Raw genomic sequence first — 14,190 nt, forward strand, 5'->3', positions numbered from 1 at the left:
ATCTTACACCTCTATTCCTATTACCTGAGAGGACTGGAAGTAACTTGGCTTTGAAGGTATTCCAAGCTTATTTAACTAAGCGTACCATTGATTTTTTTGCATGGCAAACCAGCAGCCTGACTTGTGGATCCCTAAGAGAGCAAGAGAAGCCTCGCAAGTGGAGATGCTAAAACGTAGTGAGAAGTTAAATCCTGTGTCTGATCGAGAACTCACAGTGTTTAATTACATTATAACAGGAGCTAGCAATCCTTTTGAGAGTTAAGAAAAAAAATGGCATTGCCAGTAATTACAAACCAATTGTCACCCCTTAAATTGCTGTGAAAGTACAATACCCGTTTAGCAAAGCAAAAATAGCAAGAAGTCATCACAGAAGTAATCCAAAGGTCAGCTAGATGACATTTTGCGATTAGCCTGCGAGAAAAGATTGATTGGGAAGATTTGCATGTATTTACTGTATCTAAATTTGTACTTTTGTGTGATTTTGTGTTTGAATGATGGTAGTGCATAGATTTCTAGATTAGCAAGTGCTTTGTCTGAGTGTATGCGCGTATGTGTTAGTGTTAAATGTGTCCTATCTCCACTCTCACCCCAGTAACTTCCTGTCCCTTTTCCTCCTCTTGCTTTCAGGACAAGAGCTCACAGGCCCTAAGCCTCAGTAATGTCGCTGGGGTCTTCTACATCCTGGTCGGTGGCCTGGGCCTGGCCATGTTGGTGGCCCTCATCGAGTTCTGCTACAAGTCCCGAAACGAGGCCAAGAGAATGAAGGTGGAACAGTCTGAACGTCGCCCCTCTTCCTCTCCTCTCCCCAGTCCTGTCCCCCTACCCAGCCCCCAGCCCTCGCCAGGGCCAAGTCCCACCCACAGCACTCAGAGTTTAGCCACATATAGAGAGGGTTACAACGTCTACGCTACTGAAGGAGTAGAGATGTAGGAGGTCAGATGTATGTAGGCGCACGGGAGTAGTAAGTGGAGCTCCTCAGTTTTCGGTGCAGTAGCTTGCCGTGTTGACCGTGTGAGCCCGTGGTAAAGCTTCTTGTGTTTGTGACGTCCTTGTTCTGTCTCCTCTCTATGTACTCCAAGTGGAGACTTGCATTCACGTATTTGTGCATGCTGAAGACTGAGGGACCTGGATTGCACATGTTTGTAATCAAATGCCACTGTGTGGTGACCTCTCTTACAAGTGATGTCCACTCAGCAGTATAACTATAACAAAAGCAAATAAAACAGAAATGAAAATAATAGATAGATTATTTTGATCAAGTGAGCTTTTTGCAGTAATTTCACCATATACAAAGTAGAGGTCTGCTACCCGACCTGAGCCTGACTCGACCCAACCAACCGCCTTGTTTCTGGCCAGCTTCAGGTCAGTTGTTTTAGTATAAACTTCGGGTTTGAGTCTGTAATTAATGAAAAACTATGCGTGCGAATGGACAAGTGAGGGGCTGTTCACACTGAAAGTGTTTTTGTGTCCGTTTGCGCTGTTTTCGAATTTTTTTTGTTAATAAACACATTGGACGGATGTCTCTGACTGTTGCGCTGCGTGATGTTGATTTTTCAGCATCTCATGCAGGACTGGCACAGTTTTAAATCACTGTGTCAAGTTAAAGGCATATTCAAGGTTCAATAGAAGTTGATTACCACAACAAATTATTTTGATTCATCCATTGTTTGTTTTAAAAAAAACAGTTACAGCAAGGCACTTACAATCAAACATAAATGCGAACATGTACATATGCTTAAATAAAATGCACTGTATTAAAAAATAATTGACTTGCCAGGAGAAGAATTTTAAAAAGAGTGAGCGATTTTGGGTTCTGACTTAAAATATGAGTGTACTGGTCAGGTCGGGCCGGGTTCAGTGCAGACCTCTAATCCAAAGTATTGAAAACTCCTTAGTTAGAAATGTACAGTATGGGCCAGTCATCTTTGGCTCTAAATAATCAAAGGACTAAGCCAGATGCATTTGAAATGCTTCATCGTTAACTGTGTCACAGTCTGGTGCTTTGTACATGTGCTTGCTGAGACTGTGCATTAATTCTGTAATGATGATCTTATTATGATGATTCTCTCTCTTTTTAAACCTGTGTAACTGACTGTTTTCTTTTCCTTCTATCCTATTCTATCCCTCTCTCCTTCCTTTTTTTTCTGTGTCCTCTTCACATGGTGCGCCTCATTCTGAATGCAGCTCACCTTCACCGAAGCCATGCGGAACAAGGCGCGCCTGTCTATAACGGGAAGTGTGGGTGAGAACGGGCGCGTCCTGACTCCCGACTGCCCGAAGGCTGTGCACTCTGGCCCCTCCCTGCGACAGAGCTCCGGACTGGCTCTGGTGTCATCTGACTTACCGTGAAAACCAAAAACTTTCAAGTGCCTTAAACTCTACAGAAACCGCAAACAAGACATCAGAAAACCAACCCTACAGCAATGAAGCCACCAAGCTGAGCAATCAGTGAAAAGGAACTGAAGAATCTGAGATTTCATAGACAGACAGAAACCGAGGGCTCCTGGCGGCTCGGCACACTGGAGTCCCTGTTTGTGCCACCACAAGATATATGGAGGATGGTTATAGCACATACTGTGAGACTTAAGTGATTTTGCAATTTACGTTCAAAGAACTTGCTCAGAACTGCTTCCTTTGTCGTTGAAACGCGAAGGAAGGGATCAAAACGAACTAAAATATGGACTGAATCTTGTTAGTTGTTTGGCAAAATAATCTGCTGGCAAATCTGTTTGTTCTTACACTCTGCCATAACCCTTGCCAAACCGAAACAATGGTCCAGATAAAAGTAACTCAACATCAATCACTAAATAGGGCATCTGTTTGCCCTAGAGGTTATTATTAACATGAATAATAGCAGATATGGTATTAAATGAATACTTACTAAATAAACTGTGAAGAAGAGTTAATATATATTCTATAAAATCATACCTAAATAAATTTACATGGTTTTGTAAATAGAAGACTGTACAACTCACTTGCTTTTTAAAGAACTTGTAAATACCAAATTCTTTAGTGAACAGAGTGTAATTCTCTTTTTAAACCATCTTTAGAAACTGATTTATTGCAATAATGGCTAGAAATCGATAATGAAAATCAAAACAAAATGATGATTTGATATATGTAGATGTAAATGAAAATCTATGGATTTATTTACATGGGCATGATATCAGTGCCAGTGAACTATGTGCCCATGATTCTCGGGAATGTGGCACACACCCTCAGTGCATCTCAACCAGTGCTCTTTCCCAAGCAATGTCCTGCATAATCACTGTGCAGTCCTAGACCATGGTATCCTACAGAATGTTTTTTCCCCCAGAGAAACAGATTTTTATTTTTGATTTATGTGATTAATTATTGAAAGTTAATATATTGAAGAGTATTTAAATGTTTGTCCATTCATTTTAGAGCAGACATTTCTTAATGAATTAAATAAAGAACATTTTTAAAATAAAATAAATTGCAAGGGAAGAGCTGTCCAGTTAATCGCAAATCTAATTGCGCTAATGAAATTACAAAACAAAATGGCGAAAACAATGAACACCTCTGAAGACACTGTTTGAATTGTGAGAGCCATGGTTAGAGCTCAGCTTTGGCCTTTTCTGAAAAACACTGTGTAACCTCATTCAGGCCTTCAGCATGTTCTCCAGAAACTGTAGCAATGGGACAGAATCTGTCAGGATGCCAAAATAGAATGCAGATTAATCTGTCTCTGTTTACTGCCCAGTTCTGTTAAACTTGCATTTTACCTGATTTTGTTAGAAATGTATGTTCTAATTCCCCTTTGTCTTGATGAATACACAAGCACCTGTACTTAAGCACACAATCTGTTTGTCTCACTTTGTATTTTTCTCCTTTCACTTACCCTGAATGAACATATTTGGAGATACACAATGGCCCTGACCAATATTGAAGGTTTGTTTGGTCTCTAAAGCTGTGATGAAATGTGGTATCCTAAACTGGATGAAATGTTCAAATTGTAAATATTTATTTTTAGTAAAATATTAATGGACATGAAATTACACCTGTGTCTTTATTACAATTAGTGCAAGGTGAAGTGTGTAATTTTTCAGATGTTAAAATGCTTTCTCCTGTCCCATCTTTATATGCAGAGACAACTATAAGTAGGCATGACTTTTATCGAAAACTGTAAACACTGCTTCTTGTAGCGCTATCGAAACATTGCTTTGTTTTAGCCAGTGTTGGGTAGTAATGGACTACAAGTGATCTGGATTACTCAGTCATAGAAAAAAAAAAATCAAGTAGCCTACATGTTATTAGATTGCATTAAATTTTTAAATGTGTGTAATCAGATTAGAGTAGCTTTTTTATGGATTGCATACAGATTGCATTACCTATCAGTATTGTCTTTCAAAAAATTGAAATATATTTAATATTCCAGGTTCAATACAAGTTTTGCTCATTCAACAGCATATGTGGCATAATGTTGATTAACACACACACACAAAGCAAAAGCGAAAATCTAGGTTACAGTGAGGCACTTACTATGGAAGTGAATGAGGCCAATCCATAAACGTTAAAATACTCACTGTTTGTAACGTCGTAAACCCTTAAACACTAAAACGACCTGAATAAAAATGTTTTAAACCATTTTACAGCTAAACTAATATACAGGTTTTAACAGAACAATAATGTAAGTGCTTTTATAAAATTAAAAGCTTCACATTTCTGCTGTTAAAAGCTCCCGAAATTGTCCCCATTCACTTAAATAGTATGTAATCTAAAATGTTTCTTTTCTTTTAACAAAAAGGCAGGAAAAGTAGAAATATATATATATATATATATATATATATATATATATATATATATATATATATATATATATATATATATATATTATTTTTTTTTTTTTGTTTGTTTTGTTTTTTTTGTGGTAATCAACAGTATGCCACAAATACTGCTGAGCTTAAATTGTATTGAACCCAGAATATTCCTTTAATGCACTTAAAATTAGATTTTCATCAAAACATTCAATAAATAACCTAAAAGTAATTTAGAATTAATCAGATTACCTAAAAGTTATTTAAAAGATTATGTTCCTGATTAAAATTTTTGTTGTGTAATTCGTTATCAGTAACAGATTAATTTAAAAAGTTGTCAGCCCAACAATGGTTTTAGCATTGCAACCAGCCAAAGATAGCGACATTGGCTCAACCAATGGTGCCATTTAGGGGTCGGATTATCTTTTTTACATCCTGATGGCAGATGAGAAGATTGTTTGGGAAACCTTTTGGAAAACAATCAATATATTTGCAAGAACATATGTGTGCTGTTACTTACACAGAAGTTATACACCTAGCCATTAAAATGTCTTTTGAATTTAATGTAATAAGTCCCAACCTCCAAATCAGTAGAATTAAATATATCATAGTTATGGTAGTAGGCTGCATTAAAAGAGCCAGTTTGGAAGTTTCAGGGTTCCTGGTGAATAGAACTGAAACGTCTCGGGTTACATGTGTAACCCTTGTTCCCTGAAAAAAGCGGAACAAGATGCTGCACCTTGCTAAGCGCTTTTTGGGAACAACCCTGTGAATATGTGTGTAACACGTCAATGAACATTGACCGGAATTTATAGCCTCGGCTGGTGAGATCATTAGATGCACCTGTGGCCAGGCTATAAATAGACGCGTCACCAGCGTGTCGTCAGATATCTTTTTCTGAAGAGCAGTCCTGGGACGTCCCAGTGCGGCAAAGAAGCACAGCATCTCGTTCCGCTTATTTCAGGGAACAAGGGTTACACATGTAACCTGAGACGATCCCTTTACAAAAAGCTTCACTATGATGCAGCGCTTTGCTAAGAGCTTTTGGGAATGCAATACCCACGCCGCCGCACTGGGGATGTACGGACCCCTACGGTTGTGAAGTATGCTCACAAAAACATGATAGGTCTCAGACATGAGCTTGAGATGTCGACTCAAGGACGTAAGAGCCCGGCGTAGCATAAACATCTAAACCGTAATATTTGACGAATGTGTGCGGAGAGGACCAGCCTGCCGCATCACAAACTTGTTCAGGCATGAGCCTGCCATAAAAACTGATGAATGTGCATGGAGAGGACCAGCCTGCCGTGTCACAAACTTGTTCAGGCATGAGCTTGAGATGTCAACTCAAGGACGTAAGAGCCCGGAGTAGCATGAACATCCAAACAATAAAATCTGATGAATATGTGCGGAGAGGACCAGCCTGCCTTATCACAAACCTGCTGCAGAGGGACCCCTCTAGCCAAGGCTTTAGAGGAGGCGACCCCTCTGGTGGAGTGAGCCCTGACACCTACTGGCGAAGCTTGACCGCGCGCCTCATAGGCCAGGGCAATAGCATCCCTCACCCAATGTGACATAGTCTGCTTGGTAGCGGCCGCCCCCCTGTTGCGGCCCCCATAGCAGACAAATAATTGCCCTGATTTACGCCACTGGCTAGTGCGGTGGACATAAGTCTGAAGGGCACGGACTGGGCAGAGTCCGTGAAGTCTTTCCTGCTCTGGCGTTAAAAACAGTGGGGAGCAGAAGGCTTCAAGAGTGACAGGATGTAGTGTCGAAAAAGGCACCTTAGGAAGGTAGTCAGGATGAGGATGCAGAATAGCTTTGGCCATTCCTGGGGCAAATTCTGACAGTCCGGCAGAGAGGTAATCGCCATAAGAAAGACCATCTTGAGAGTCAGAAATCTGTCAGACGCTGACCCTAGAGGTTCAAAGTGGGTCTCAACCAGACCCTCCAGGACTATTGCTAAGTCCCATAAAGGAGTTCTGGTCCTAACAGGAGGCCTCAGTCGCATGGCTCCACGAATGAAGCGAGCGGGTAGAGGATGCCTCCCCAAAGGCACCCCATCCATCAAGGCGTGGCAAGCCGAAATGGCAGCCACATAAACCCTGAGAGTAGCGGGGCATATGCCTGCTGACAGTTTTTCCTGCAGAAAGTCCAGAACTGAAACAATTTGGCAGTTAACTGGATCTGCACCATGTGAACTGCACCACTTTTCGAAGACACCCCATTTATTGGTGTAGATTCTTCTGGTAGAGGGAGCCCTAACACTAAGAATGGTCTCGATAACCTCAGGTGACAGCCCTGTGTCCCTCAGTTGGTACCCTTCAGGGGCCAAACATGAAGTTTCCACAATTCGGGCTGGGGATGAAATATCGTCCCCTGCGCCTGAGACAGAAGGTCCCTCCTGTCCGGAATCACTCAAGGTGAGCCATCGAGGAGAGATATTAGTTCCAAGAACCATACCCTGTTCGGCCAGCGCAGCGCTATCAGTAAGAGGCAAGACCCTTGCTGGAGAACTTTGGCCAAGACTCCCGGGAGCAGAGAAACCGGGGAAAAATGCATACAGACGCATTCAGGTCCATGTATGCACCATCACGTCCAGACCCAGGGGGGGCTGGGTGACTCAGGGAGAAGTAGAGGAGACATTGCACTGTTCATAGAGGTTCATTTCTACCCTGTAAAATCTCACCCAGATTTTTTCCATTACCTAGGGGTGGAGTTTCCACTCACCCGTCTGTATTTTCTGTCTGCACAGTAAATCTGCTCCCACATACGGGCATCCAGGGATATAAACTGCCCTGAGTGACAGGGGCTTGCCCTGGGCCCCAAGGAGAATCCGACGTGCCAGAAATGTAGCTGATGTGAACGTGGACCTCCTTGATGGTTTATGTAAGAGACTACCGCTGTATTGCCCACCCGCACCAAGACATGGTAGCCCCTGGAGGAAGTATTTCAGGGCCAGAAATACCGTCATCAACTCGAGACAGTTACTGTGACAACCGAGCTGACGACCCTCCCATCCCCTTGAGCTGGACGACCATTTAAGGCCGCTACCCAGCCCGTCAGGGAGGTGTCTGTCGTTAGCAGCCTGCGATGATGAGACGCACCTAGAGTGGGACCCAAGGTAAGAAACCGGGGTCTGAACCACATAGCAAGGGAACGAAGCACGCGACGCATAACCCTTATTAGCCCTAGGGGACTGGCCCTTGGATGAAATCCCCTGGCTTTTAGCCACAGCTGAAACGGTCTCATATGGAACAGGCCCAAAGGGATCACCGTGGACGCAGACACCATGAGACTTAGTATTTGTTGATACTGGTGAACAGCGCAACCTTGACCTAGCCTGAGTTTGCTCAGGGTCTTCTGAATGGACGTATACGAGCGGGAGACAACTGTGCCCGCATTGTGATCGAATTCCATATAACCCCCAGATAGGTGATTCCCCAGGTGGGAGAGAGAATGCTCTTTGATGTTGAGTCTCAGACCCTGAGAAACCAGATGAGCTAAGACAATATCCCTGTGCTGAACTGCCAGTTCTTGGAGCTGCGCTAAGATCAGCCAGTCGTCTATGTAATTCAGAATGCGGATGCCCCGGAGTCGCGAAGGAGCCAGTGCTGCATCCACGCATTTCGTGAATGTGCGGGGTGATAGGGCTAGAATGGAAGAACCCGATACTGGAAGGCTTCGTCCCCGAAAGCAAACCTCAGGAACTTCCTGTGCTGTGGCAGAATTCCAATATGGAAATATGCGTCCATGAGATCGATCGTGATCAGCCAATCGTAATGTTGGATCAGAGACACGACCGTCTTGACAGTTAGCATCTTGAACTTGAACACCCTGACCGAGCGGTTCAAGCCTCAAAGATCTAAAATCCCCCCCCTTGGGGACCAGGAAGTATCTGCTGTAATAGCCTGACTCTTTCTCTGGAAGGGGAACACGTTCATGGCCCCTTTGACCGAGACATTTTGCAGCTCTTTCCACAGTAGACGTGTCTGCTCCGGTTTCACGGTAGTGGGAACCACGGTGTTAAAACGCGGAGGCGGCGAGCAAATTTAATTCTGTAGCCTCTTTCTACTGTGTTCAGAACCCACATAGAAATGCCTGGCAGGAGTTTCCATGCTGCCAGGTTCTCTGAGATGGGTATCAATTTCGACACTTCCTGTTGAGGGGATGTCGAGTGTCCACGTCCTGGATAAAGGTAGGAAGCAACGGTACACCCAACTCTTTGTTGGAAGCCTCTGTCACCCGAAACACCAAGGGCGGCGGGAGTGAAGAGGTTTCATGAGGGTATCGGGAGGGCCGAAGTGGATGGTACATGCGCCCTGTCCCGAGAGGAACCACCCCCACAAGGCTGGGTACAAGACCGTCAGGGTTTCTTTCTTTTAGAAATCACGACCCTGAGGTCCTGTTTGGGGGTGCTGAGGGCGACGAGCCTGTCCCCAGTCTTTACGAGGGGGAGCATGACTCGCCACGCTCTGCCTAGCAGATTCGGGGCAGGACTGGGTGGCCGACGGCCCCGCCCCCCGAATGCGTGGAGGAAAAAACTGCCCGAAGGCTTCCTTGTGGCTTTTCGCCTCCTGGAATCTGGAGATAACAGTATTAATTGCATATCCGAAGAGACCGGAAGGCGAAACCGGGGCATCGAGTGGGAAAACTCTGTCCTTATCCTTGATGCCTGAAAGGTTAAGCCATAAATGCCCCTCCGTGCTGACTAAAGTGGACATAGACCGACCAATGGCACGGGCTGTCTGCTTGGTAACACGGAGAGATAAATCTGTGGCCCGACGAAGTTCAGAAAAGGCTTCTTCGACGAGCGTTGCACCCGCACTCAGGTCTTTCAGTAGGTCAGCCTGGTACACCTGTAACATGGCCATGATGTGCAGCACAGCACCAGCCTGACCTGCCGCTTGATAAGCCCTCCCCACTAGCATGGAGGTAGTCCTGCATGGCTTAGTGGGGAGAGCGGGTTTCTTGAGTGATGATGCCGAACCCAGTGAGAGATAGCCCGCAAGCGTCTCTTCGACCGGCGGCATCATTGAACACCCCCGTGTCTCAGCACCCACGATAGTCGAGTATAAAGACATCGAGGGTACGTGAACACGGGAAGTATATGGGTTACTCCATGAGTGAGAAAGCTCATCATGGAGGTCATCAAAGAAAGTTTTTTTAATTTTTTATTATTATATATTATTATTATTAATTCATTTGGCCACCAGACAGAAATCTGTCTTATAGTTTGGAGCATTGGGGGGGGGGGGGTCTCTTGTTCGCGTGGCCAGTCTAGCTGTAGTCTGGCCACAGCCCGAGTAACCACCTCGAGTAATTTCTCAGCCACTTTATTATTATGCATGAAATGTACAGAGGTTCAGCGCCCCCCCTCGTGAAATGAAAAGGCGCCGAGGCGCGCTTCAGTTTATGAGAAGGATCAGCTGGATCTGGGGAGAGACCGAGCGATAGGGACGGACCAGTCTCTCGCTCCTCAGCCAGATATATGCAAGAGCCCCAAGATGACAGAGTGGGCGCTGACCCCCGGAAGTAAGCGAGGCGAGCACAAAGCATTTTGCCGAAAGTAGGTCGCAATGCGCGCACTCGCCCTGTCCCTACACGAGAGCAGCATGCTCTTCCCCCAAACAAACAAAACAAAACTGATGTGTGTCCCTGACAGTCATAGAATGTTGACAGGGAAACACGCATCGTTTACTTTGCTTCTCTGACATTTTTCCACTATTTCTTTTTATATATATATATACATATATATATATATATATATATATATATATATATATATATATATATATATATATATATATATATATATATATATATATATATATAGAAAGAGGAAAAGGAGAAAAGGTTCACTGCGCACTGCCTAACAAATTCTAAATCCTAGCAGAGGAAAGAAAGTGTCTGACGGGCTTGTGAGATCTGACGACACGCTGGTGACGCGTCTATTTATAGCCTGGCCACAGGTGCATCTAATGATCTCACCAGCCGAGGCTATAAATTCTGGTCAATGTTCATTGATGTGTTACACACATATTCACAGCTGGTCACAATGCAGGATTGTTCCCAAAAAGCGCTTAGCAAAGCGCAGCATCATAGTGACGCTTTTTGTAAAGGGAACTGCGATTTCTGCATGTGCATTCTGTAGCCACACTTAACATGTTGCCAGGGACAAGGGAATAAGTTCCAGAGACACTGATGCATCTTGACAGGGAGTTAACACCTTTTTGGTCCAAAGAACTGACCGACAATAATTGTGCTTCAGAGAGAACAGAGGGCTATTAGGTAATCTGCATCAATATCCATGCAGTGAGCATTTAATTAAAAAACACAATGCATGAGACTGACTGTGAATGACAAAAAAGATACTAAATTACATTGCAGTAAAGGACATTTTACTTAAAAATGCCCTTCTCATTATTTATTTATTTTGAGAACCACAAAGGACTCATCTTAGAAGCCACGCAATTGCCTGATGTTCAATTGTCTTTTCAGAGCAGATGGTAAAATTGACCATGCCGTAGGGGTTCCCAGAAAAGAGGCCACAAAGCACAGACCATTACTGTATATCATCTATAATTTCTTGTCTTTCAAGAATCCTTGCAGTCAGGCCAAAGCAATGCATGATAGGAATGCAACTAAATATTGCAGATAAACAGCGGTTGGCCCTTAAAACTGAAACACCCTCCTCTAGCAGATGTTAGTACGTATGTTAGAACACAGACGGCAATGCTAATGGCCTTCAGCAGTATGTCATCCAGGACCATCTCAAAATGTGCAGCTTTTAAAGATGCTCATCAGTTTACATGTTATCTGGCATACAGTACGGAGCACACATTTCATGCTATTTATCATCTTTGATGTATTCCTCAGATTATGTCACAGATGCAGTTATGTATTTTCATTGATCCATTTGTTTGAATTAATTGGAAACAGCCTCCATATTTTGACTTATCCTCACAGTAAAAAATAGTTACCTTCAATTGTTACCATAATGTTCTATATCAGCCCTCAGATGCTGCAGGTGCTTCTGCCAATAGTTACTGTAAATAATGATGTCATCCAGATAGGCAGCGGCGTAAGCGGCGTGCGGTCTGAGGATTCTGTCCATGAGCTGCTGACCCGAACAAAACGAAAGGAAGGGTGACACATTGGTGTAAGCCAAATGGTGTGGAAAATGCAGTTTTCTTGTGGTACATGAGAGTTAAGGGGATCTGAGTGCAGATATCCCTTCGTTAAATCCAGTGTCAAACAAAAACAAGCCGTACCTAACCGATCAAGCAGTTCATCAATCTGAGGCATTGGGTACACATAAATTTTAGACACCACATTGACTTTTCTATTTTCTACATATTTTCTTTTATCCACCGAACCGTCACTCTTCAGAACCAGCAACGCCAGGCTGGCCCGGTCATTGTGGGATTCTTCTATTACACCCATATCTAGCATGACTTATGCTAGATATCTTTAATTCTTCCTGAACCACTTTTTTATGTGCTCAGGTAACCGGTAGGGACGACTACGTACCACTACCCTATGTTCATTTCGATATGGTGCTCTATGAGATTCGCACTACAGAGGAGAGGCGAGAACACGTCAGAGAATTCTCTCTGCAACCTCTCTGAGAGGTGGTCTCCGCAAGTGACCAGGGTGACTCGATCGGTGGCTTTTAAGTTCCAGTCTGAGCTCCTCCCTCTCCGGAACCACCATCGGCAAAGTCACAAGGACTGCCTCTCTCCATGGTTTTAGGAGATTGAGGTGGTAAATCTGACTGCTCCACCTCTATCCATTTGTTTAATCTCATAATCGATTCCACAACTCGCTGTGTGACCTCAAAGGGCCCTTGACGAGTAATTGAGAGCTTGATGTGGGGAGTAATACAAGGACTTTCTCTCCCAGTGTAAATTCCCATAGTCGAGTGCCCCTATTATACAGCTGGCTATAATTTTTTGGGGGGGATTTTTTCCCCTTTTTCACAAAATTGGGAATGCCCAATTCCCAATGAGCTTTTAAGTCCTTGAGGTCACATAGTGACGCGCCTCAATCCGGGTGGCGGAGAATAAATCCCAGCTACCTCCAGCGGGTTGAGAAAATCCTGAAGCCAGGGAACTGGTTTGGGAGGGGGAACTCACCATTTCTGGGGAGTGGGAACAGGACGAGTGGAAGGGGTGAGAGAGAGAGATAGAGAGAGAGAGAGATGCTGTCGAGCCCACGGATAGACCGCCATATGATCCTCTGCCAGCTGGAAGGCATCATCCAATGACGTCGGCGATGGCACTGGACCCACTTCGTGGTTCTTCTTGGAACAGGAGCGGTGAACTTCTCCAGCACCATAAGATCGATCACTGCTTCAGTGTCGCACTCCTCTCCAACCTGCACCCACTTCCGGCAGCTGGGAGTTGCTGAGTCGTGAGCTTGACAGCAGCGGTTACAGTCGAATCGCCAACTGGTCTTTCGGCCATCTGGACGCAGTAGCAGCCTGTCCCACTATCACCTCCGTGTCCTCCTGGGGCCCCATTTTGGCCAACATGTGTTGGTATATGGACATTGCTGCCTCCAGGGTTGCGGCCGAGGACCTTTCTGGGTTACCAGGCTCCGCAATGCTGGCCGGTCCTCCATTTGGGCCCGGAGAAGCTGCTGGAAGCACTGCTCTTGGGCCAGGAGGGCCTGGTGGTGTGTCTGCTGCATATCAGCAAGGGTTCGGATGACTTTGCCCAGTTGTAAGGATTCCATGGCGGCTCTTCTTCCTCCAAGTCCCGGGTTTCGGCACCAGTGTAACAGGTTTGTTGTGTGGGAAGTGGGTTGTGCTAATAGACGATGATATCAGGGATCGCCGATAGTCAGAGATATCGCCAATAGCTGATGCCTTTGACGATATCAAGATGATATTTGGCTCATTTTCAGATTAATGTTTTATTATTATTATTATTAGGCTATTATTATTATCAAATTAATATTACAATTAATTTGCCCTGCCATATTTTCACATCAACATCACCGCATATAACCAACACTTGCGACACCCGCGTCTAAGAATTATAAAATTTAAAAACAGACTACAAAACTACATCTCACATAAAAATGTAATTGCATGGTGATAGACTTATATTCACAAATTATGTCAAGAGTGCTTGTTATAAAAGAGACACATCATTCTTATACAGATGTTGTTTGAGCCATGGTGAAAACGGCATCGTCATTCATCAGCATTTCGTTTTCTTTGCATATCACATTAACATAAAATGGTAATGAAACAATGCAATAACAAATTTCTGTTATTATTATTATTATATGATTAAAAGTGATATAGCTATCCATACCTCTGCAGTTTTGTTCTCCAGGATGAATGTCGTTTTGAGACATTTTGCCTCCAGTTTTCAATCCTCCGAAATATAATGGACTGTCA

The 14,190-nt window shown here is 44.0% G+C and overlaps 1 protein-coding gene across 3 annotated transcripts in view; it reads left to right on the top strand.

The window, feature by feature from the left end:
• The window catches only part of LOC127625346 (glutamate receptor 4), a 124,728-nt gene extending 120,724 nt beyond the window's left edge, over window positions 1–4,004 (top strand). For 2 of the 3 annotated variants that reach the window (XM_052100591.1, XM_052100595.1), the window contains exons 15-16: window positions 628–765; window positions 2,185–4,004. In XM_052100591.1, coding sequence (XP_051956551.1) covers window positions 628–765; window positions 2,185–2,349 — 303 coding nt within the window. In that variant the 3' untranslated portion in view covers window positions 2,350–4,004. Of the gene's footprint in view, window positions 1–627; window positions 962–2,184 lie in introns of all 3 variants that reach the window. The other variant, XM_052100592.1, reaches the window with a different exon arrangement.
• Window positions 4,005–14,190: the final 10,186 nt, after the last annotated feature.

Source organism: Xyrauchen texanus, chromosome 31, assembly GCF_025860055.1.
Source record: "Xyrauchen texanus isolate HMW12.3.18 chromosome 31, RBS_HiC_50CHRs, whole genome shotgun sequence".
In the NCBI taxonomy this organism is placed as follows: domain Eukaryota; kingdom Metazoa; phylum Chordata; class Actinopteri; order Cypriniformes; family Catostomidae; genus Xyrauchen; species Xyrauchen texanus.